The sequence below is a fragment of the Rana temporaria genome, chromosome 2 (genome assembly GCF_905171775.1).
Source record: "Rana temporaria chromosome 2, aRanTem1.1, whole genome shotgun sequence".
NCBI classification, from domain to species: domain Eukaryota; kingdom Metazoa; phylum Chordata; class Amphibia; order Anura; family Ranidae; genus Rana; species Rana temporaria.
The window spans coordinates 187,816,382-187,841,534 of NC_053490.1; the positions used below are offsets into that span (position 1 = coordinate 187,816,382).

The window sequence follows — 25,153 nt, forward strand, 5'->3', positions numbered from 1 at the left end:
CAACACTGATTATTGTATTTTGATGGCGGGGAAGTTTCCACACTGTAAGGCCTCGTACACACGACTGTTTTCCTCGACATAATCCATCAAGAAACTTGGTGGCAGAGCTTTTTCGCCAAGGAAAACGGTTGTGTGTATGTTTTTCATCAAGAAAACTGTCGAGGAACTCGGCGAGAAAAAAAGAGAACAAGTTCTCTTTTTCTTCGACGGGAGTCTCAATTTCCTCGTCGTGTTCCTCTTCGGGCTGGTTTTCGACGAGAAACACGTTCGTGTGTATGCTTAGAAACCCGCGCATGCTCAGATCAAAATATGAGACGGGAGCGCACCTTCGGAAAAAGTAGCGTTTGTAATGGAGATAGCACATTTGTCACGCTGTAACAGACTGAAAAGTGCAAATCATCTCTTACCAAACTTTTACTTAACACGCAGTAACATGAGATTAGCAAAAGCAGCCCCAAGGGTTGTGCCAGTGGAATTGAACTTCCCCTGCTGTCGTACGTCACCGCGTTTGAGAACGACGAGATTTGGTCTTGACAGTGTGTACGCAAAGAAAGCTTGTCAAGATTCTCGACAAGCCCAACAAGGAACTTGTTGAGGAAAACGATGTTTCATTTACGACGTGTGTGTACGAGGCCTCAGAATACAAACCCTCAGCAAAAAAGATTTTTCATAACTTTTTGTAGTGGGATAAAATGAATGTTCTTTGGTCTGTGACCTATGCATTCATGCTTTAATAGCTAATACTTGTGATTATAGAATGTATAAAAATAAATGTTTTCAGCAGCAGATGCTTTTAAAGCAGGGCTTTTGAGAACATTCTGTGTGGATGGGGGGAATTGGCTCATATTTTTCTGTTTGAACATAAAAAATTGAATCTTGCATGGCCGGTTTTAGGCATGCATCAAAGAAGCACAGCCCACCTTTTCAACATTTTGGTTTTATTATTCAGTCATTTTACAGTCCACCCTATGTCGTTTTATTGGTAGTCCTGTGATCTAGTCTGGCTTCCTTTCTGCCTCTCCCATACAGAAAGCCAGAGGTGAAGTTTCTCTCAGCTTCTGCATTGTTTGCCATTCTATATGCTGCATACTCCTCACTACTTCTATATACAGGCTGGACTTATATTACATTTTCCTGACCACTATTATCTTTATGCTGGGCTGTCCATTACATACTTCGGACTATTGCAGCCTGTACACTGAGTTTATTGTTATAAACTCCTGAACACTGCGGTCTGTATGGCATGTTGTATGTTACATACGTTTGACCATTGCCCTCTGTAAATTGGGCTGTATGTTACATACTCTTGACCAGTGCTTTAAGTGGGCCAAAAGAGGTGCCGGTACTCTATTAGGCACCGGTGCCCCCCCCAATACTGAACATGAAAATACCCTTGGCTGCGTGTGATGGGCACAGTGGCTGCATTAGATGGGCACAGTGGCGACAATTAATGGTGGCACAGTGGCTGCGTGTGGTGGCACAGTGGCTCTGTAAAGCCTCACAGATACTCTTGTTGAGCGCAGTAATGGGCCCTGCTGAGAAATATTAGATCAAAAATTTTAATTTTGCATCCCTGTTAAACAGGGGCAGAAAAATTGGGCCTCAGGCGGTGGTGGTGGTGGGAAAACACTGTAAAGCCTCACAGATACTCTAGTTGAGCGCAGGAATGAGCCCTGTTGTGAAATATTACAGCAAAAATTGTAATTACATGCCCCTGTTGAACAGGGGCAGAAAAATTGGGCCTTAGCCACTGGTGGTGGTGCCCAGAAACAGAATTGTTCTTAGAAGATATCAACATGAACATTGAGGAGGAATAGGATAGTCACTCAGCATAACAGGATAGTCACTCAGCATAGGCAGTCTTCAAGGGATCTCACATTCATAGTAAAATTATTAGGTTACATCATCATCAGGTGCTTGGTAGCTGGTAATCCAAGACTGATTCATTTTCATGAATGTGAGCCGATCAACTGAGTCTGTGAACAGGTGCACTCTGCGATCGGTTACAAAGCCTCCAGCAGCACTGAATGTGCATTCAGAAGCAACGCTGGATGCAGGACAGGCCAGTAGCTCAATTGCATACTGTGCAAGCTCTGGCCAGTGATATATCCTCAAGACCCAGTAAGCCAGTGGTTTCTCGGTTGGAAAGGTCTCCAAGTCTAAAGTCTAAACTCCTGAACACTGTGGTCTGTATGGCATGTTGTATGTTACATACTTTTGACCATTGCCCTCTGTAAATTGGGTTGTATGTTACATACTCTTGACCCATGCATGCTGTATACTTGGCTATATGTTACTAACTCCTGGCTGCTGTACTACTCTGTATGCTGAAATGTATATTACATACACCTGACTGCTGTACTCAATATGCTGTGCTGTGTGTTGCATAGTCCTCCTGAAGTTAACACACCTAACCAGTTATGATATGCATTAAGAGTTAAGGAAAGTTAACAAACTGTTCTTTAAGGTACTGCTAATTAATTCAGAAATCCATATTAACATAAATCTTAAGATTTTATTTTTGCAGCTGTTGGTTCTGTCAGTTTGATGGTTGCCTTTCAGATTCGCTTTAGCATAAGCTGATGGAGGTTTACCATTTTAACTAAAGGGAGTATTTTGTTTGATCATGCACGGGGAAGCATGCTCTGTAATCTCACAGAGCTGCTTTCCATCACTTTTGAAAGTGCTTCTGGTGTCACATGTTAGATCAAAAACTATTACTTTATGAAAACTATTTTAGCTGAAAATGTACTTATAACAAAGTAGTCTTTAAAAAGATTTTTTTTATGAGCCTGTCCTAAAAAGTGATTTGCTGTATTACGCTGGTGACAATATTATATTCTATATAGCACTTTCACTTCTGTACTTTTGTGAATTATATAATATATGTCTCTGTAACAGAGACATAACTTGTGATTGTGAAAACTAGTGCCATTACATGTTATTGTGTATAATGTTCTGTATGGATTTTATGGTTGAGTGGTGTGGCTAAAGCTTTGCTTCCTGACCGGTGTTTAGCAATCCAGGTTATGCAATAAACATATCTCCTGTATCCTATCCTATCACACACAACAGATCACTGGCCAAGGCCAATAAAAGTGGGGCTTTTCTTTAAAGAATATTAATAAGGGTAATAAATCCTGTATAGGAACAGACACCAGAAGATGTCTATATCATTCCTGTATTAGCCATACACGTTCCTCTGTATAATAATAATAATAATTTATTCTCTTTTCCTTGCTTGAATCATGTCCTGGACTAGAGCCGCACTACCATTTTGAGAGACTTCTACCCACCTGCACCTGTTCTATCCCTTTCCTCTGTCTGACCTTCGGGTTGTGAGCGCTCTATAGTAATAACTTACTGACTACGTAAAGTTATAAGACCCTAGACTCGCTCACACTCATACTTCCTTCTTTCACCCCCTTTATTTTCATACTACATCTCCTGAATAATCTAATTGGGACAATGTCTCTTTTTTTTGAGCCACAAAGTTGTAATGGGTTTTTCTAACTATCGTCTACACCAGTAATGACTATTTGCTCCTCTACTGTTTGTAAGCTATACTTGTAGTTGATTGTATGCATATCCTACTTATGTAAAACCATGTTTCTACTCATCTCATACGAGGAATGCAATTGCTCATATGTTTGTCACCTCGAATACACGATTTATGACGGTTCCCATATAATTTTGTACGTACTTGACATTCTAGTCTCAATAAAATTCTTTGACGAGAAAAAAATGTATTATTTAGTTACTGGGGACTGTCTTCTGATTTCTTGGCCTGCCAGAGAGCACAATGGTGCTTCCCATCTACTCTGAGATGCATGTGTCAGGGTCATATCAAAGGTCTGTAAGTTGAGTTTTGACATCCTTGCTCTTGAGAAACGAATTCATTTGAAAATGCATTCTATTAATTGCTCCACAGCATTTGTGTCAATGCAGATTTTTTTCATGTTACTCATTATTCCCTACAGGCATTCATGTCAATGTTCCAGATTTTGACTCAAGAGGGATGGGTGGATGTAATGGATCAAACACTTATTGCTGTAGGACACATGTGGGCTCCTGTGGTTGCCATTTATTTTATCCTTTACCATCTTTTTGCCACATTGGTAAGTACATTTAGTTGGCTTTTTGTAAAAATAACACATTTAGACAGACCTATATTACAAATATAAATGTCAAGTGTCTTCATATTTGGACAGTTGGAAAATGATGTTTTTTTTTAGCATATACAGCTTTAGTCTTATCAATGGCACAATGTTATTGCAGATAACCTTAGCACTCCGTTGTTTAAAGGGTCATGTATTCATGTATGCAGATAGTCTCTCTTCATTCTCACTGCTTGCTCATCACTGTTGTAATTAAACTGAAGACAAAACTTAAAGCCTCTCGGGTATGAATACTTGATTAGAAATCAGTGCAGCTATTTCCTAAATTCTGGCTTAAAGTGAACACCAGGGGTTTGTTTCATTGCTTCACTAATAAAGCCAAACTGCTATAAATAGATTAATTGGGGATTTTCGAAAAGGGAAAAAAAATCAAGATAGGTTTGACATTTTAATGTCCTCTTCCATATTTTGAGGAATGACTGTGGAGGCATACGACTTTTAAAGGTAGACTGTAAGGTTCATAAAGTGGTTTATAGTCTCTGAGCCATAAATGCTTTTCTGTACTTTTTAAGCTAAATGAAATGCAGCTTCCTGCTCTGTAGTAAGAGAAATTCACTAGTTTTATAGATAAGTTTAATGCTCAAATAAAGTTGCAGTTTAAATGGCCTAAATATATTCCAGATGCTTTGAAACCAAAGGTGTGCTAAGTTTCACAGTTTATCGTTTTAGAAAGCAATGAGAGGAAAAACCTGTCACCTGCCAGCATGTTTTACAGAACAACACTTGGGGCCAGATCCACGTAGCGTGGCGCTTTTTTACGTCCGGCGTAGCGTATCTCAGATACACTACGCCGCCGTAACTTACAGCGTATTTCCCGTATCCACAAAGAATTTGCGCCGTAAGTTTCGGCGGCAGAGTGTAAATGTGTCGGCGTAAGGGCGCGCAATTCAAATCACTAAGTTGTGGGCATGTTTTATGTTAATACGTCTTGACCTCACGTAAATGACGGGTTTTTTTTAACCGTGCATGCGCCGTCCGTGGGGGTATCCCAGTGCGCATGCTCCAAATTAACCCGCAACAAGCCAATGCTTTCGGCGTGAACGTAATTCTACGCAAAGCCCTATTCGCGAACGTTTTACGTAAACAGCATAAACAACGGAAAATTCCATACTAAACATTGCGTATGCCTCATAGACCCAGGGGTAATGTTACGCCAAAAAAAAACATTACGGAAACGACATAAAAAAATGCGCCGGCCAGACATACATTTGTGGATTGGCGTATCTAGCTAATTTGCATACTCGATGCGGAAATCGACGGAAGCGCCACCTAGCGGCCAGCGTAAATATGCACTAAGACGTACGCCAGTCGGATCTAGCCCAGTTTCAGGCGTACAGTATCTTGTTTTGTGGATACAAAACAAAGATACGCCGGAGCAACCTAGAAGTTACGCGGCGTATCAATAGATACGCCAGCGTAACTGCTTCGTGAATCTGACCCTTGCTCTCTGTATGGAAGCAGTAATCTCCCTGCAGAGGTCAGAGACTCTCTAAATCAGGAGGGGGTTTGTCACTGCCCACTACAGCATGTGGTAATCTCAGCAACAGTTTCATTTTAGTTTCATTTTGCTTGCATATGGTTTCACCAAACAGACCTACATTTTTGTAAATGCCACAGATCAGGAAATCTCACATTTCTGTGTAATTTGAAATGAATACGTTAATGTTATATAATGTTTGGGTACATAGATATTTGGCCAAGAAGGCAACAAAGTAACGGCCAGAGTTAACAGACTTTGGACATGTTTCCAAGGGCAAATACATCTTGCTTTCGAATGCAATCCACCTTTGAAATTAGTTTGAGAGGCTTCTGGGATCATTCAGAATTCAATGGCAGGTGCATTTGACCTTCAGTGGATCACCTTCCAACCTGCCTGTGATCTTTGACCTGTTTTCAAACTGCATCAAAACTGCAAAACAGTGCATTCCCATTGACTTGACTAGGCATTCATGGTAGAAAATTGAATAAAATAAAGGTGTAAATATTAATATACATTTTAAAAGGTTGGCTTTACTCTTTAACTACTTCATCTCCGGGAAGGTTATAACCAGGCCATTTTTTGCTATACACACTGCGCTAATTTTATTGCCGATTGCGCGGTCATGCAACGCTGTACCCAAATTTAATTTATATCATTTTTTTAACACAACTAGAGCCCTCTTTTTGTGGTATTTGATCACCACTGGGTTTTTAATTTGTTTGCGATATAAACGAAAAAACACAGAAAAATTGGAAGAAAAAAAAATATATATTTTGTATGCATTCTTCCATTACAATTTTTACTATTCAAATCCAGGGGCTGATTAGATTTCCTAAACTTTTATTTACTACTCATACTCTTTTTGCTCAGTGTTGGAAGGTTAGAATGACATAAATGACATGTTTTTCATTAATCTGTGGCTGGGTACATTTATTATGGTGACAACAACAAATAAATGGCAGCAGACTTACCCTTTAAAATACTCACCTCAATTTTTGTGTCCCAGATATAAGTCCTGGCCTATAAGCTTTTCATGTCCTTTTTAACTACTTGGTGCCCACGCTATAGCCGAAAACCGGCTACAGCGCAGGCTAATCTGCCGGGAGGGTGTCCATATACGTCGTCCCGTTCTCGCGCTGCAGCCGGCATGCTCTGTGATCGCTGAGTCCTTGGGACTCGGCTGATCACTGATCGATGTAAAGGACCAATCACAGTGGGCCACGTGATCAGCTGTCAGCCAATGACAGCTGATCACAGAAGTAAACAGAAGTCAGTTATCTGCTTTTTTATCTTTACGCTGTCAGTGTGAAGAACAGAATAAAGCGGTTAACCGGCTTCTGTTAGAGAGACATCCGTCCCGCTAGTGCCCATCAATGCTGCTAATAAGTGCCCTCCGATGCTGCTATTCAGTGCCCACCAGTGACATCTATCAGTGCCCAACAGTACTGCTAATCAGTGCCCATCAATGCTGCCAATTAGTACCCCTCACTGCCTCATCGGTGTCACTTATTAGTGCTGCCTATCAGTGTTACCTCTCCGTGCCGCCTATCAGTGCCCATCAGTGCCACCCATCAATGCAGCCTCATCAATGCCTCGTGATCAGTGCCCACCAGGGCTGTCTCAATAGTGTCACCTATTAGTGCCCGTCAGTGCCGCCTCATCAGTGCCCATCAAATAACAAAATATGAAAAACTTTTTTTTTGTTTGTTTTTTCCAACATTTTCATTCTTTTTTGTTTGTTTAGCAAAAAATAAAAAAAACAAGTGGTGATTAAATACCACAGAAAAAAAACCTCTATTTGTGTGTGAAAAATGTTAAAAATGTCATGTGGGTACAGTGTTGCATGACCGAGCAATTATCATTCAAAGTGTAACAGTGCTGAAAACTGGCCTGGGCAGGAAGGAGGTTAAAGTGCCCAGTAAGCAAATTAGGTAAAGTGTGGGGCATCGTAAATGTTATGCCAATTTTTCAACCAGTGGTGCAACTTATCTGCATTGGTATTTCTCGCAGCTTTACTTGTTAAAATATTTTCTAAAAAATGTAATTCATATACTTGGCAGGCCCTGCACATTACACAAGTACTGTATACACAATGGGAAGTGTTGCATTGTGCCATCAGTAGTTTGTAGACTCACCACTGTTTGTAGGAATACCCTAGCTGCAGACACCTCCTGTCTAATTGTTTCTTACTAGTTTCTGCAGTTAGCCATGTGTTATGCATGCTAACATTTTTGTTATCAAGCCTTTAATATCCATCAAAACCCATAAATATGCAGGTAATTCACTAAGTTGTTGAAAAGAATGAATTACAAATCTGACAAAATATGTGTTTCCTTGTGCATGTACAGTTTTTTTGTACTATAAAAAAAAAATCTGTCAAACACTATTCAGTATGCGTAAGGTAGGCCCAATTTTATGTCAAACTTCTCCCTGTGGGAAACGGATATATTGCTATGTGATGCTGGTTTTTAAAACGGAACATTATCATTATGAGATTTCAGAAGATCTTTCTCAGTTTATGCTTCGCATTAGAGCTAGGTTACTCGTTTAACAACAATTCGCTATATAATTACTCCCACTCAGCTGTCAAAAAATGGTGGGTGGTTTAAAGCTTAACTGCCAAACTGGTTATGTCTTCATCATTTTTAGGATGTTATTTTCTTAACTACTGCCTTATTGCGATGTTTTTAAGTTGTGCAGGTGGTGGGAAAATTGCTTTAAAAGCCACACAGTTTTGAGTACAGGAACGCTTTTCTAGGTTAAAAATGTTAAAAGAAGAACAAAATGTTCATTGTTACTATACATCAAAACTGCCCTATGAGGTACAATATTTCCAATGTATTCTTTAAATTAACAAATAATACAATAAATAAATAAAGCAATATGTTACTGTAATGTGTTTTAGCTATAACTAAGGTTCTGCATATTATTCCACTGTTTTTAAGCCCCTGCAAGGGACAGACCATAGACTTTTTTCATGATTTCTATTAGGGCTGTACATGCTTCTGACATGCCAGTAGATTGAACCTAATCACAAAAAAAATTGAAGTATAATTCTATAAGGACTTAGGGCCAGATCCACAACGAGCGGCCGTAACTTAACTTTTCCTATTTAAGTTACACCGCCGCAAAATCTCTACCTAAGTGCCCGATCCACAAAGCACTTACCTAGAAATTTTCAGCGGTGTAATTTAAATCCGTCCGGCGCAAGGTGGGCCCAATCTAATGGGGCGAGTCCCATTTAAATTAGGCGCGCTCCCGCGCCGGACGTACTGCGCATGCTCCCGACGCAATTTTCCCGACGTGCTTTGCGCAAAGTTACATTGCGCCGAGTTTTGTGAATCGCGCCGGGTAAAAAAAGTTGCGTCGGGAAAAAAAAAAATTGACAGCGTCGCGGGAAAGAAGGGTATACTTTGACAGCGTCGCGGGAAAGAAGGGTATACTTTTACAAGGTGTACTAACTTTACACTAACAATTTACGGAGACTTCACGAAGGGAAACCGCTTCGTGGATCTCCGTAAGTGCTAATTTGCATACCCGAAGCGGAATTTCGACGAGAAATGCCCCCAGCGGTGGCCACGGTACTGCATCCTAATGCCGCGTACAGACGGTCATTTTTTGTGATGAAATAAAATAACATTTTTAAAAATGTCATTTAAAATGATCGTGTGTGGGCAAAATGTCATTTTATGTCTTCTGAGAAATGACAAAAAAAAAATTCGAACATGCTCGAATTTTTTATGTCATTTTTTAAAATGTCATTTTTTGTGTCATAAAAAATGATCGTGTGTGGGCAAAAATGACGTTTTAAACCCGCACATGCCCAGAAGCAAGTTTTGAGACGGGAGGTAAAACTACCATTCATAATGGAGTAAGCACATTCATCACGCTGTAACAGACAAAAAAGCACGAAACGTCTTTTACTAACAAGTAACCAGCTAAAAGCAGCCTCAAGGCGAATAGAACTTCCCCTTTAGAGTGCCGTCACTTTGTTCATCATTTTTCAAAACGATGGTGTGTATGCTACATAGTTTTTTAAAATGAAGTATCAAAAATGTCGTTTTTTTTCATCACTTCAAACTTCATTTTTTTTCCATCGCAAAAAATAACCGTCTGTATGCGGCATTAGATCCGACAGTGTAAAACTATTACACCTGCCGGATCTTAGGAATATCTATGCGTAACTGATTCTGTGAATCAGTCGCATAGATAGAAACAGGGATACGACGGCGTATCAGTAGATACGCCGGCGTATCGCTTTTGTGGATCTGGCCCTTAGTTTTATTTCATATTGGTGGAGGCTAACTAATTATTGTGATTTATTGCTGATTTAATCAATATCTTGATATTAACCTCAGTGGGGACAGATCTAGTTAAACTGCCTATCAGATAAACACATGGAGACAGGGCATAGCTAAGTGCAGCCTTAGATACCTTTATTCAAAGAAAGAATATTGTAAAAAATGGGCAATCACAAAGTGATGATGTCAAGTGCATATAAAAAAAAACTGCTTGGATTCAAGCACTCGGCCATTCCATTGGAACCTGGGGCTACAGTTGTAGTGAAGCGGCAAAGTCTTGCCACCTGAGATCGGTTCTGACAAGTACAGACTCGACATAGCAGAGTGAATGGGAGCCTGATGACGTGACTGTCTATCTGTCAAAGCCTTTCTCAGGTGGTGGGGCTTTGCTGATTTCACAACATCTAGGCAGCCACAGTTATACATAGGAATACTTGCCTAATAGACTCAGCTTCTGGTCTGGGTAAGTATACATCAGCTCCTGTGTGTCATGTGGCTCAGTTCTGTATGCCTATTAACTGGAAACTTCCATTTATATAACATCACAGTCCTCCAGTTAGAGCTTCTGACCCAGTTAGCAGGTAAATAGGGAAAAGCTATTTACAAATACAGTCAGTAGGGGACAACATATCCTTACATATTTTGCCTTATTTTGCACTGTGTCTTTGTGTGGAGGTGTGCATTTGAGTATAGGCAGGGCTTTGCTTTCACATGTCAGAGCCTTCAGCAAGGATGATAGCGAATAGCACAGTAGCAACATTCCCAAATCTCACTTCAAATGTGCTGAGTATAGAGTTTAGAGGCAGCAGTGTCTTAGATCTCACACTGCAAATATATATCTTGGAGTCTGTAGGCACCTGTAGGCAATAGCCTAGGCACCCTCACACACAAGAAAATGTACTGCTATAAAAATGTTTCAGAGTACTTCTTAGGCACAGTTAACATTTCTAAATACTCTTATAGCCTAGTAAATCTTTACTTTTTTAGTTCAGGCCACTTTACCCCTAAAACAATAAATCCCCAACCCTAAAACAAACCTGATTTAACTCAAAACCTAAGCCCTAAAACGAATGAACCCCATGTATAAGGACCATATTGCCTGCTAGGGATCTGAGTGTTTTTGAAGCAAGTATAAGGGATGGTTTACAGTATATGAGGCAAGTACCTGTTTAAATACGTTAGGACTGCTTTAGTAAAATAGGAAAGATTACAATGCGCTTTCAGTGTTAGTGAAACCAATATACAGTAAAGGTACAGTAGATGGAATAAAATACAGGCATCCCCTCTTTATTTCATTTGCAAAGGCTTTAGTGAATTTTGGAAGTATACAGACAAAGCTGACCTCCAGGATAACTGCTTTTAAAGAAGAACTGGAGCTACCGTGTTTCCCCCGAAAATAAGCCCTACCCCGAATATAAGACCTGGCGTGATTATTGGGGAAGGCTGCAATATAAGCCCTACCCTGAAAATAAGCCCTAGTAAAGTACATGAAAAAAACTGTGGTCTGTTTTGTAGGACGATTGTACTGGTATGGAGTGCAGTGTGTCTCCCCTTGTGACTGTATTATAAAATACTTTATTAGCAGCCGCCGCTGTCCCGCCGGAGGTTTTCTTCTCTCCTCCTCGCTGACATCTGCGGCCCCTCCCTCTTCAGTGCACGGAGCGGGCTGACGTCAGCGGGGGTTTTTGGGTCTTCCCCCTTCTCTTCTCCTCCCAGCTGACGTCTGTGTCCCCTCCCTCTCAGCAGGGATCTCAGCATGGAGAAGAACAGATCAAGTGAGCGACCAGGGGAGCTGTAAAAAGGTATTCTCCATGAGACATTTGCAATGGGAGACACACTGCAACTTATTCCAGTGTGATCCTTTTATAAAACGGATTACATACATTTTAAAAGGACTTTAACCAAGATGTTTTTAAAACGATGTTGAAAATTGACTCCTGACCTGACGGGGGAGGTGGGGAGAGAGAGAGAACACAGGGGACACAGGAACTTTGTTTTAAAAATGTTTTATTGTTTTATTCCAGGATTTTTAGAACATACTGTAGAGAGGGGTAAATTACACAGCACAATCACTGTGATTTAAAGGAACAGGATTTTTTTATGGTTACATCTACTTTAAGATTGTCATTGTACATATCGTATATAATTAAGCCCTACCCCGAAAATAAGCCCTAGTGTGTTTTTTGTAGACAAAATTAATATAAGACCCGGTCTTGTTTTCAAGGAAACATGGTATGTGTGCAGGAGGAGATGCCAATAACGTGCCAACATCATTTCCTTCCACTGTACAGCACTGCTGGAACACACTGCAATTCCAATTAAGCAATGGGAAATGTACCTGGCAATGGGCGTGGCTGATTATTGATGACACTTTCAGCTTTCAATATTGCACAGCCAGAGGTGATGTCAGTGACCATATCTGTGAGCCTAGTAGCTTATTTAAAGTCTGGCAATTTGGAAGTGACAGACCAAGTGTCTGGAACACTAAGCTCCGGAAATGTTGTGTTTAATACCAGATATCAGTAGCTGCTATATGCAACAGTAAGACCATATTTGTTAAAGGTTAGAAATTACTTTTATAATACTTTTTATTGCACTGAAATCTGGGGAGGGCTATAAATCTTTGCATTGAGGGCAAAAGCAACCAACTAACCCTTTCATGGTTAGGACAGATTTCTGTGGGCTACAGAAAAGTGTAACATGTAGCATGTTCCATGATGCTGCTATGGCTGGTGGGAATGATAAAAGGTGGATGTTCCTCAAGGGCATGGCTCATTGTGACACACTATTTTACATTGTTCAACATCAGGTTCGTTCTATAATGCCCAGAAGATGTCCCTGACTACTTGTCTGGCTTTAATCATTTGTCTAAATGGTAAAGTATCTCCACCTAGTGCCACCAATCCAACATCTTTTACACTGCCCTAGGGGAAAATACCCCCATTCCCCCAGGCTAGTCCTTTCTTGAATGAACCATATCTTTTAAAGTGGTTCTAAAGTCTTACTTTTTTTTTGCCTTAATGCATTCTATGTATTAAAGAGGAACTGCAGTCTGCTCACATAATTTGTAATCAAAACATCTTTGCCATTCTGAAGCTTCCCTCCAACCACTTTGCATATTATTTTATATATACTGTGATTCTGTACTTGCCATTGCTAAAACCATTGCACAGAGCAGGTAAGCGTGACATGCTTATTATTTTAATGCAAAAAAAGAATTAAGCTTTAATGTTACATTAATGTCTAAGTGGGCACCCAACTTAGTTGTGCCAGTGATTTAAATGAGAGCCTCTTAATACAAACAATAAAGTAATAGTAGTACCATCATTCTAAAGAGTCAGTTAGAATAGAACTAGGGCTAAAAGGGACCCCAAAGGCCCAAAAGACCATAGAAGGGAGGGGGCAGGAAGACTTTATCGGTACTGGATAGAGAAAAATAAATTGCATAATAGTATTTTCTACTATTCTGCCGATATAGTCCTCCTGCCCCCTCCCTTCTATGGTCTTTTGGGCCTTTAGGGGTCCCCTTTAGCCCTAGTTCTTTTAGTTGTACCAGTAAATATCTTTTCACGCCTACTTACTAGAATTCAAATTCATACAGCCAGCTCTGCTTCTTTATAACTAGCATTACTAGGCGAGCCCCTAATTTTACAAATTATGATTTGCAGATTATGCTGCATATCTACTACATTGGAACAGAAGTTTTAAATTAAACAAAATGGCAGGGCAAAAGAACAATTCCGAAAAGCAATAATGGTAAGTGGGGGTAATGGCACTACCTAACCAGGACACAATAGCTACGGGGACCTGCAAAGGGTTAACCATGCTGTGTCCTAAGCTTAATTAAGTGATAGTCCCTCACCATCCGTGTGAATAGATAACAGGGACCAAATGTGCACCTGTATAACTATAATACTGGGGTGCCTGAGTGTCTATTCAGTCTTATTCATAAAGAATGAGATCTGTAATCATACTTCCTTAGGAGAATATGGTGAGTAAATAGAACGAAAATAAAATAAAATAAATACGACAGCCAAACCTGCTGACTAGTGCCTCAAGTGGTTGAAACAATATATAAGTTATGGTCATATATATGTGCACATGTATCAAGTAAGTATTTAAAGCAAAGATATATCAAAAAATATCTGTAAAAAACAGGAAATGTGTGAACAAAGTAAAAAATAAGTGAAAGTCCAATCATGGGTGTATATAAAGTCCCATAAATGACACTTTTAGGATTCCTTTCGTCAATATCCAAAAGCCAGTGAAAAAGTCTCACAATGCAAATTTAGCCCGCATTCACACCTAGGCGTTTTTACGCCTGTAGCGCTACGCCGCTGCCGCCAGAGGGCTGAAAACAGATGTCCCTCTATGGAGATGGTTCACATCTCCACGCCGAACGCCGGACGCCTGTCGCCTGCCGCGTGAAAAAAGGTCCCGGACCTTTTTTTCAGGCGTCTTCGAGCGTTCGGCTAGGAGATGGGAATCATCTCCAATGAGGGGGTCATCTTGGGGCACATCTAGGCGGACAATACCGGCGTTTTGTCGCCGCAAATCGCGGTACAAAACGCCGCTATTTTTACCGCGATTTGCAGTGACAAAACGCAGCGATTTCGTCCGCCTAGATGTGAATGCAGCCTAATAGTGAAACACAGCAAGTGATATTGAGGTGAATACAGGTGCTCTTGAAGTATTAGCGGTGCTCCCCCACATGGGTCCCCACTCACCAGATCCAATCACCCCTCCAGGGGTATACTGCGTATAGGATAAAACTCCTGGATCTCCACTCCTCTGTGTCTCTGCCATTACCCCCACTTACCTTTTTTTCCTTCTATCACAGGTTCCCCTTTGGGGAATTTAATAGGGGAGGGGGGGGGGGGCAGCAGACTTTTTCATACAAACATCTTAAGCGCAGGATACATTTTTTTTTACAAATAGCAATAATGTATATACACCAATACTCCAAAAAATAGTACATTTTAATATGTTTTACTCCTGTCTAATCATTCATGAAGAAAAAGTAAGGCTAAAGGCACTCATAGAAGATAATGACCTCTATATTGTAGCACATTTAGTGAAAAAGTTAAACTTTAATTAGAAACAATGCATTATGCTAACAAGTGCTGCAGAAATAGCAAAGCATCTTCAAACTATTTAATAAATGTGGGCAAGCAACTGTTGTTGTTACCAGAAAAATAACTGATGATGCCTAAAGGCATAGAATACTAAATGATGATGAGTCTACTGTTTGTCTTAATGTAAAAATATCATCAACATATACATTTTATATGGTATAGCGGAGAAAATGTAATTTGCTTTTACTTAATGCTGTGTTTTATGTGTATATTTATCATATTTATATTCATCTAGCATATTAGCATACTGTAATATATGTCATATATTATGCTTCACAAGTGGAGTAACAGTTCTTTGTGTGAACAATTTTCTTTAAAAGCAAAAGCAATACAATCAAACCAAACATTCAAGAATCACATTTCTTAACATCCCTACAGTAAACTAATGATAACTGAATTATGATAAGTTCTGGTAGATTAATGAACTAAATAAAAAATACCCACAATGGGTATAAATGACTGTTAACCATTTTTATGGTTAACCTTTCAAAGGTGACAGCCAATTATGTGGTGCACCTGTTTGTGACGATGACACACACCATAATATAGACTGGTGCTAGAAGGAGAGCAAGGTATTGCAGTGGCAATCATCTGTGACCTTTGTGCAAAACAAAGATGTACACTATTTTAACATAGCTCCCTTTTGGAAGGCTTCAAAAATTCACAATTTTGCCCTTGTTGAGCAAAATATTCAGCAGTCATCTCTGCCTTTTGAAAATGACAATGCGTTTGTTGGGGTGCTGCAGTAGCTGAGCTGCCATATGCAGAGCAGTGCTTCTCAACCTTTTTTTAGTCAAGGCACCCTTTAGAATCGTGTACGATCTTGGGGTACACTAGTGTGAGGGCTCATTCACATCTGGAGATGTGTGTTCACTTGCATTGTGTTTTTAATGGGCTGATCTATCCTCCAAAATCTCCTTTTTTATGCAACAATTGTTTATGTTGACATCATTTGCATATCCCTAAAATAAACCAAAGTAATTAAAGTGTTACTGAACCCAAGACCCTGCATTCACTATATGTGATCTCACACAGTACACAGAACATGGAAATGCAATACGTTTATCAAATATAAACTGCTAAATACATTTTCTCATCAGTGGTATATAGCAGTCTTGTGACTTGTATCAGTGTGTGGTTAAAGCTTGTAGGGGAGTTTTCATACTGCACTGTCTGTCCTATCAGGATGCAGAACCCTGACCCTCTGCTTGGACAGTGCTGATTGGCCCTGTGCTGATCACATGCACCCTACGAAGAAAATAAAAAAGAAAAACTATAGCAATGCACACCAAACTGAGCATGTGCAGCCTGATGGCCCGTACACACGATCCGAATATCGGACGAAAACGATCGTCCGATGAAGAATGGTACGATTTTCGGATCGTGTGTACACTACTTTCGAGAGCCGATCACGACCGTTCATCCGATATTTTTCGATCGGACATGCACGAAAATTTTCCTCGTACGATGTAAGATCGTACGATTTTCGTTTAGTCAGTACAGTTGTCGTCCGACAATACAATACAAATACATTACAACACATGACATCACTTCCGATTATTTTTTTCGGTCGTACGAGAATTTTCGTGACTTTAAAGCGGTAGTTCACCCCCCCCCCGACACATTTTACCATCGAGACAGGCATTGTAGCGCGAGCTACAGTATGCCTGTCCCGATTTTTTTAACCCCTGACTCACCTTGTAATCCGACATCGTAGATTTCGGCTCCCGCGGGGAATGGGCGTGCCTATGGAGAGGGAGGATGATTGACGGCCGGCCCTGGCACGTCACTCTCCCCGAAGACAGCCGGAGTAGGTCTCGGCTCTTCACGGCGCCTGCGCACAGGCTATGCGCACGCGTCGTGAAGACCAAGCCTATTTCGGCTATTTCCGGAGAAGCGTGACGCGCCAGAGCCGGCCGTCAATCATCCTCCGTTTCCATAGGCACGCCCATTCCCCGGTATCTTCGATCTACGACTACAAGGTGAGTACGGGGGTAAAAAATTCGGGACAGGCATACTGTAGCTCGCGCTACAATGCCTGATTTTAAGGTAAAAGAAAAAAAATATTTTTTTTTTTGGTCGATAGGGTGAACCCCCGCTTTAATAACCTATTTCATTTTACTTGCGACTATTAAGCGAAAAAAGTTGTACGATCCGTCGTACGATATTCGGATCGTGTGTACGGGCCATGACTCTAGTAACTCTGTCTTATCCAGAAATGTTTAGGGAGCAATGCAAGAAGGGGAGGATCTGTGCATACAGCATTAAACAGCCTTTTCACACAATGCAGAGGATTAACCCCTTAGGTTCCACAGTGAGTATACCAAGCATGCTTTACTCCATATACAGACTCAATTTATTGTTGTGGGTTTAGTAACACTTTAATATTTCTCTTTAATGTGCTGCCACTGCATAGAAAGGAGGAAGTCCACACCTATGTTCTTAAAGTGCTTTTAAAGGCTCAAGAATTTTTACATTCATGCATATGCATGTAGGTAAAAAACCTTCTATGTGCCTCAGCCCCCCCCCCTAATACTAACCTGAGCCCCATCACGATCTAGCATTGTGCACAAAAGCCTTGCTTTCCGGGGAATCTCCCTTCTCCCGCTGCTGTCAATCACATCCAGCCAGCCAATGAGAAGAGAGAGGAGGTGGGGCCGAGCCACTTCTCTGTGTGTCAATAGACACACAAAGCAGTGGCTTGGGAGCGAGTCTGCTCTGGTGGCCCCATAGTAAGCTGCTTGCTGTGGGGCACATGGCAGGAGAGAGGGGCCAGGAGTGATGGCGGTCACCCGAGAAGAGTAAGATCGGGGCACAGAACAGGTAAAGTATAACATGTTTGTTATTTTAAAAAAACTTTAATACCACTTTAAATTCCTGTTCTGCATTATATATTCAGTTGCTGCTTACATCTGCTAATGTTTGAGCATGTACAGGGTCAAACTATCTTGATTGTATTATTATAATTAAGTTATTCATGTCAATGAAAAGTTAGGCCTTGTTCACACTGGCACTGTCAAACCAGTGTTTATATGTGTTTCAATTACATTTCTAAAGGAAATTTGTTTTCAAACAAGAAAAGGATCATGTGCTGGTCTTTATAAAAATGTACTTTTTTTTTACCAAGAAAATAAAAAGAGGTAATACCATAAGCAGATCGCAACCGTTTAGATGGAAAGGTGGTAGAAACTGAAAGGGGAATAAGATTATTATTTTTTTTTAAACTGTGAATGAAGTAAGTACATGCTTGAAATAGCAATAAGATACACGCGTGGGGAAAACATTAGGGAATGAACTGCTTAGTTATTGGAATATAAAGGAACACAGTGTGGAGTGAAATGAACTGGTTATATGTTTTCTGTACTGCCTCCAGAATTATATTGACAATGCAATAGTATTTATGTATATTTTCTGTGTATTGTACATAAAATTTAGTGGTAAAAAAAAAAAAAGTTTCATTGCCGCACACCAATTCTCAATTGTGGTGGCTGCGTTAGTTTTCTTTCATAGGTTCCTCTGGGAAGTACTACTTTGAAAGTCCCCCAGACTCCTTCCTTGGAACTACATGTACTGTGATGCCAAGCACCACTGCATGTATTGATGTCATTGTAGGTCCCTGCTAGGGCAAGGTGACCCCTGACAACAGAAAAGACGGGGCAGCGAAAATAGGAACAAGTAAGCGGAACTCTAAGGCCGCGTACACACGATCGGTTAAACCAATGAGAACAGTCTGATGGACCATTTTCATCGGTCCAAACCGATCGTGTGTGGGCGCCATCGGTTATTTATCCATCGGTTAAAAAAAAGCCAACTTGTTTTAAATTTAACCAATGGATTCCTAACCGATAGTTAAAAACTCATTAGTAGGCACAACCATCGGTTAAAAATCCACGCATGCTCAGAATCAAGTCAACGCATGCTTGGAAGCATTGAACTTCGTTTTTTTTTCAGCACGTCGTTGTGTTTTACGTCACCGCGTTCTGACACGGTTGTTTTTTTAACCGATGGTGTGTAGGCACGACTGACCATCAGTCAGCTTCATCGGTTAACTGATGAAAACGGTCCATCAGACCGTTCTCATCGGATGGACCGATCGTGTGTACAGGGCTTAACTGTTTATTGTTATGCTGCCACCCTCTGGCATCTTTATGGATATCCCCCTTTTGTACAATGCAATTTCATCCTCCCCCATTGTGAGATACTACTACTATTTTTCCTGCAAGGCATACGTTCCATACCAATGTTTACTGCATATACTGGATTGTTTGCCTGAAGATATTCGTGGATCCAGAGCATTTGGTGAGTTCATCTATCGATTGAAGATTTCCTGCAGTGATTGTCTCTGCTCCATTAAAGGAGAAGTCTCCTATGGATCACAGGAGTGCAATTCGTTTCGCACTTCTGTGACCTGTTTTCAGCAGAATGTGGTCTGAAATCTGCTCTCCGCTGACATCACAGATATCAGTCCAGGCACCACATCAGTCCAGGCACCACATCATCCTGACAATCTGCCAGGACAATCTGGATCTGCCAGGTGCCTGGACTGACACTTGGCTCAGCCTCTCAGTGAGCCGATCAGAGGCTGAGCCAACCGATCCGCCCCCTCCACAGTCCAGCGCTAGTGAAGGAGAAGAGCAAAGAGCTGCGACTGACAGTCTGCTGCTCTCTGCTAACAGAGGTCTGAAAAACGAGCGATGTTCAATCGCTCAGTTTTCAGTGTGGAGATGCTGGGGCACAGATGCAGCATCGGATCGATGCTTTATCCACCTAGGTAAGTATGAATATGGAAAAAAAAGAAACCCATACTTCTCTTTTAAGACTAGGCATACAATTGCAATAAAAAGTATGTGAACCCTTTTGGAATGAGCCACAACAATAGACAATCACAGTCTGCCTAAACTAATAACACACAAAGAATTAAATGTTACCATGTTTTTATTGAACACACCATGTAAACATTCACAGTGCAGGTGTAAAAAGTATGTGAACCCTTGGATTTAATAACTGGTTGAACCTCCTTTGGCAGCATAACTTCAACCAAACGTTTCCTGTAGTTGCAGATCAGACGTGCACAACGGTCAGGAGTAATTCTTGGCCATTCCTCTTTACAGAACTGTTTTAGTTCAGCAATATACTTGGGATGTCTGGTGTGAATCGCTTTCTTGAGGTCATGCCACAGCATCTCAATCGGGTTGAGGTTAGGACTCTGACTGGGCCACTCCAGAAGGCGTATTTTCTTCTGTTTAAGCCATTCTGTTGTTGCTTTACGTCTATGCTTTGGGTCCTTATCCTGTGGCAACACCCATCTCCTGTTGAGCTTCAGCTGGTGGACAGATGGCCTTATGTTCTCCTGCATAATGTCTTGATAAACTTGGGAATTAATTTTTCCTTCGATGATAGCAATCCGTCCAGGCCCTGATGCAGCAAAGCAGCCCCAAACCATGATGCCCCCACCACCATACTTCACAGCTGGGATGAGCTTTTGATGTTGGTGTGCGGTGCCTCTTTTTCTCCACACATAGTGTTGTGTGTTTCTTCCAAACAACTCAACTTTGGTTTCATCTGTCCAAAGAAAATATTTTGCCAGTACTGCTGTGGAACATCCAGGTGCTCTTGTGCAAACTGTAAACGTGCAGCAATGGTTTTTTTTGGACAGCAGTGGCTTCCTCTGTGGTATCCTCCCATGAAATCCATTCTTGTTTAGTGTTTTACGTATCATAGATTCACTAACAGGGATGTTAGCATATGCCAGAGACTTATGCAAGTCTTTAGCTGACACTCTAGGATTCTTCTTCACCTCATTGAGCAGTCTGCGCTGTGCTCTTGCAGTCATCTTTACAGGACGGCCACTCCTAGGGAAAGTAGCAGCAGTGCTGAACTTTTTCCATTCATAGACAATTTGTCTTACCGTGGACTGATGAACAGCAAGGCTTTTGGAGATACTTTTATAATAAATAGTTTTTCCACCTGCACTGTGAATGTTTACATGGTGCGTTCAATAAAAACATGGTAACATTACATTTTTTGTGTTATTAGTTTAAGCAGACTGATTGTGTATTGTTGTGACTTAGATGAAGATCAGATCACATTTTATGACCAATTTGTGCAGAAATCCATATCATTCCAAAAGGGTTCACATACTTTTTATTGCAACTGTAGATGTCTCAAGAAGGAATAATGCCCTGTACACACGATCGGTCAATCCGATGAGAACGGTCTGATGGATTTTTCCATCAGTTCACCGATGAAGCTGACTGATGGTCAGTCGTGCCTACACACCATCAGTTTAAAAAAAACGATTGTGTCAGAACACGGTGACGTAAAACACAACGACGTGCTGAAAAAAACTAAGTTCAATGCTTCCAAGCATGCGTTGACTTGGTTCTGAGCATGCGTGGATTTTTAACCGTTTTTTTTTCTATCGGTTATGTATACATCGGTTAATTTTAAAACAAGTTTCAAATTTTTTAACCAATGGATAAATAACCGATGGGGCCCACACACGATCGGTTTGGTCTGATGAAAACTGTCCATCAGACTGTTCTCATCGGATCGTGTGTACGCGGCATAAGTCACTCTTGAAACAACTGAATTCAGAATATTTATGAATAATACTGGAATACTATGCTAGAATAATATGTTTCCGATATGCAGAAATAAAAAAATAAAAAAATTTCCAATTTTTTTCTTCAACAGATTTTGCTGAGCTTGTTTGTGGCAGTTATTTTGGACAATTTGGAGCTTGATGAAGATTTAAAAAAGCTTAAGCAGGTAATCCATACTAATATTAAGATATTAATTTTTTTCTTTTAGTTTTCAGTGGACTTAATTTACTAGTAATTCTACTAGTGTAACATAAACACATGTGCTTACAGATCCCCCCCCCTTTTATAGCATCCATGGCTGTTAACAAGGAGGTACTGCCAGCCCTAATGTACCAGGCTCGGGCTCTATTGGGTCAAGAAGGGCCTGTACTGTACTACTGCAGGGAACAGATATCTGGTCATGGCAACTCTGCTTTCCTGGAGGCAGCAGGGAGTGGGTTTGTCACGTACCTGGTTATGGAGCCTGACATGAAGAGGGAGGCCTCTCATACAGCTCTGGCTCAGGGACCACTGGTGGTGAGACAGTGGCCGCAAAAGCATGGTGAAGTAAGAGTACATGTGAGGTGTCCAGCAGACTGTGCAGGTAAGTGGCTGGTGCTTCACCAGGTATAGTTCAGATGGTAAAGACAGCAGATAAAAACAGGTGTGGCAGACTCTAGGTTGACAGATGGCAGACTGGCAGTTGCTTGGCTGGCAGATGACTGACTGACCACTTGTACAAGCAGATTGACAGGAACTTGGCTGTCAGATGACCAGCAGGGACCAGATAAGTAGCATGCTGGTCAGAAAATGCTGAGCATACAGTATAGGACAAGGCAGGATGCATGGTCAAACAAGCCGGGTCAGTAACAGACAGTCAGATCAGGCATGGATAGCAGGCAGGAAATGGATAAGGTATGGGCAAGGTCAGCATCATACAAACAGGCAGATAAGCAGAAGGCAAACAGAGTCCAAGACAAGATCAGGGCAGGAGAAGATCAAACTTGGTCAAGACATGTTGGGTCAAACACAGGAGTAAATATAGAACTTGGCACAGGAGCACAGGAAGGCTGTAAACCAGACACCACTGACTAGTACAGCTGTTAAGTAAGTAGCCCAATTGGCACCAGTGTCAGCAGTGGGTATACGCATGCATGTGCACACATCTATGTACATTAAAGCGAGCACCTGCAGGCCCACGCTTGTGCATATGTATCATGCCTCGTACACACGACCGAGGATCTCGACGGGCGAAACACAACGTTTTGCTCGTCGAATTCCTTGTTAGGCTGTCGAGGAACTCGACAAGCCAATTTTCTCCATTCCCGTCGAGGAAAAAGAGAACATGCTCTCTTTTTGGCTCGTCGAGTTCCTCGACAGTTTCCTCGTCAAAAAATGTACACACGACCGGTTTCCTCGGCAAAAAAAAACAAAACAGCAAGTTTCTTGCTGGTTTTTGCAGAGAAACTCGGTCGTGTGTACGAGGCCTTACACTTCGGAGCTTCGTTTGTACTATGGACAGCACTTCACTGACGGGGTGGACCAACATCATATCATTTTTTTTTTTTTATTGAAAAAAAGTTTTTATTAAACAATTTACATTTGGAACATAGTTCTGCAAGTTACAAGGCAATACTGGAGAAATGCATGAAACAAAGAAATATGGCTTATACACATATAGGCACAGTAGATCAAAAAACTTTTTCAGTTTCAACTCTTTCAATTGTACGCTAAAAGAATTTATAGGTTTACGGACCCTCAGTGCATGTGTCTGTGGACTCAAGCCATCTATCCCAAATTTTGTTGTACTTATCTGGACAACCTCTGTTAGTGTATATGAACTTTTTGTAGGTAAGTGTGTTATTTATATCTATTTTCCAGTCGTTGAAGATGGGGGGAGTGGGTCTCATCCACTGTCTGGCTATAATTTTTCTAGCAGAAAACAATATTTCATGCAAATTTTTTTTAGTGAATTTGTCTATTTCAGAATCGGGGAATATCCCCAGTAAGCATTGTTTGGGGTCCAGGGTCAATGGGCATCCCATGTCATCATGGAGGAAGTCCACAATCTGTTTCCACAGACCCTGAAGGACTGGGCACGCCCAAAGTAGATGGAAGAATGTGCCTGTCGCTTGATTGCACATTGTGCATGAGGTAGAAGACTGTTGTCGAAAGCGGGCGATTCTTAGGGGGGTGAGATATGCTCGGTGCACCACGTATAACTGGGTAAGCCTATCGGAGAGCTTGGGGGATACAGTCTTTCATGCGTCAAGTGCTTCACTCCACTCCTCGCCCTCCATCGGGCCCACCTCTCTTTCCCATCTTGGTTTAAGGCTGTAAGCTAGTGTGGTAGATGATGGGGTGAGGAGCATGACATAAAAGTCAGAGATTAGTTTTTGTGGGTCCACACCCTTAATCACTGCCATGATGACATTGGGTGTGGGCTGTGGCAAAGGCCGGGGGAACTGAGCTTGGGTTGCGTGACGCTCTTGGAGGAATCTAAAAATCATAGAATTAGGCAGCAGGAACTCATTTTGGAGGTCCTCAAAGTTTTTAAGTGTGCCATCGGAAATTATGTGGTGCAAATAATATATTCCATGTTCGCACCATATCTCTGTGTCAGGGATCAAGAGAAACTCTGAGAGCAGTCTATTGTGCCATAAATGGGTATAGTCATTGTGCTTAGGGATCGTCAACGTTTTAGTGGCAATGTCCCATACACGCCTATATTGATACAATAGGTCTCCATTGGAGTTGTTCCCACTATGTCCCACCGCGATTGCAGTAAGCGGATCAGCGGTTAGTTGTGCCCACCGTGGACAGAGAAGCGTGAGAAATCTGAGTCTGTCGGCTTTATCTATGTGGTATAGTCAATTGGGAAGCGAGGTAGTAAAGATTTAAGTCAGGGAGGGCTGTTCCACCTAGATAAGTGGGGTTCCTAACCACTTAAGGACCGCCTAACGATGATATACGTCGGCAGAAGGGCACCACTGGGAACAATCACGTACCTGTACGTGATTGTATAAAGCCCAGCGGTGGGTCGCGGGCGCGCGCCAGCGGTGCACTCCCGCGACCCGGTCCGAAGCTCCGTGACCTCGGGACTTGCGGACCCGATCGCCGCTACAGTCCCGCGATTGGTCCCCGGAGCTTAAGAACGAGGAGAGCCGCGTGTAAACACGGCTTCCCCATTCTTCAGTGTGGCGCTGTCAGCCACACCCCCTACAGTTGTAAACACACTTCAGGAAACACATAACCCCATCAGCGCCCCCTGTGGTTAACTCCCAAACTGCAATTGTCATTTTCACAGTAAACAATGCATTTTAAATGCATTTTTTACTGTGAAGATGACAATGGTCCCAAAAATGTGTCAAAATTATCCGAAGTGTCTGCCATAATGTCGCAGTCACGAAAAAAATTGCTGATCGCCGCAAATTAGTAGTAAAAAAAAAATTAACAAAAATGCAATAAAACTATC

General features: G+C 41.4%; 1 protein-coding gene across 1 annotated transcript in view; it reads left to right on the forward strand.

The window, feature by feature from the left end:
- The window catches only part of NALCN (sodium leak channel, non-selective), a 582,786-nt gene that overhangs the window by 294,947 nt on the left and 262,686 nt on the right, over positions 1-25,153 (forward strand). Inside the window, 2 exon segments of the mRNA XM_040336161.1 lie at positions 3,981-4,118; positions 21,791-21,865. Coding sequence (XP_040192095.1) covers positions 3,981-4,118; positions 21,791-21,865 — 213 coding nt within the window.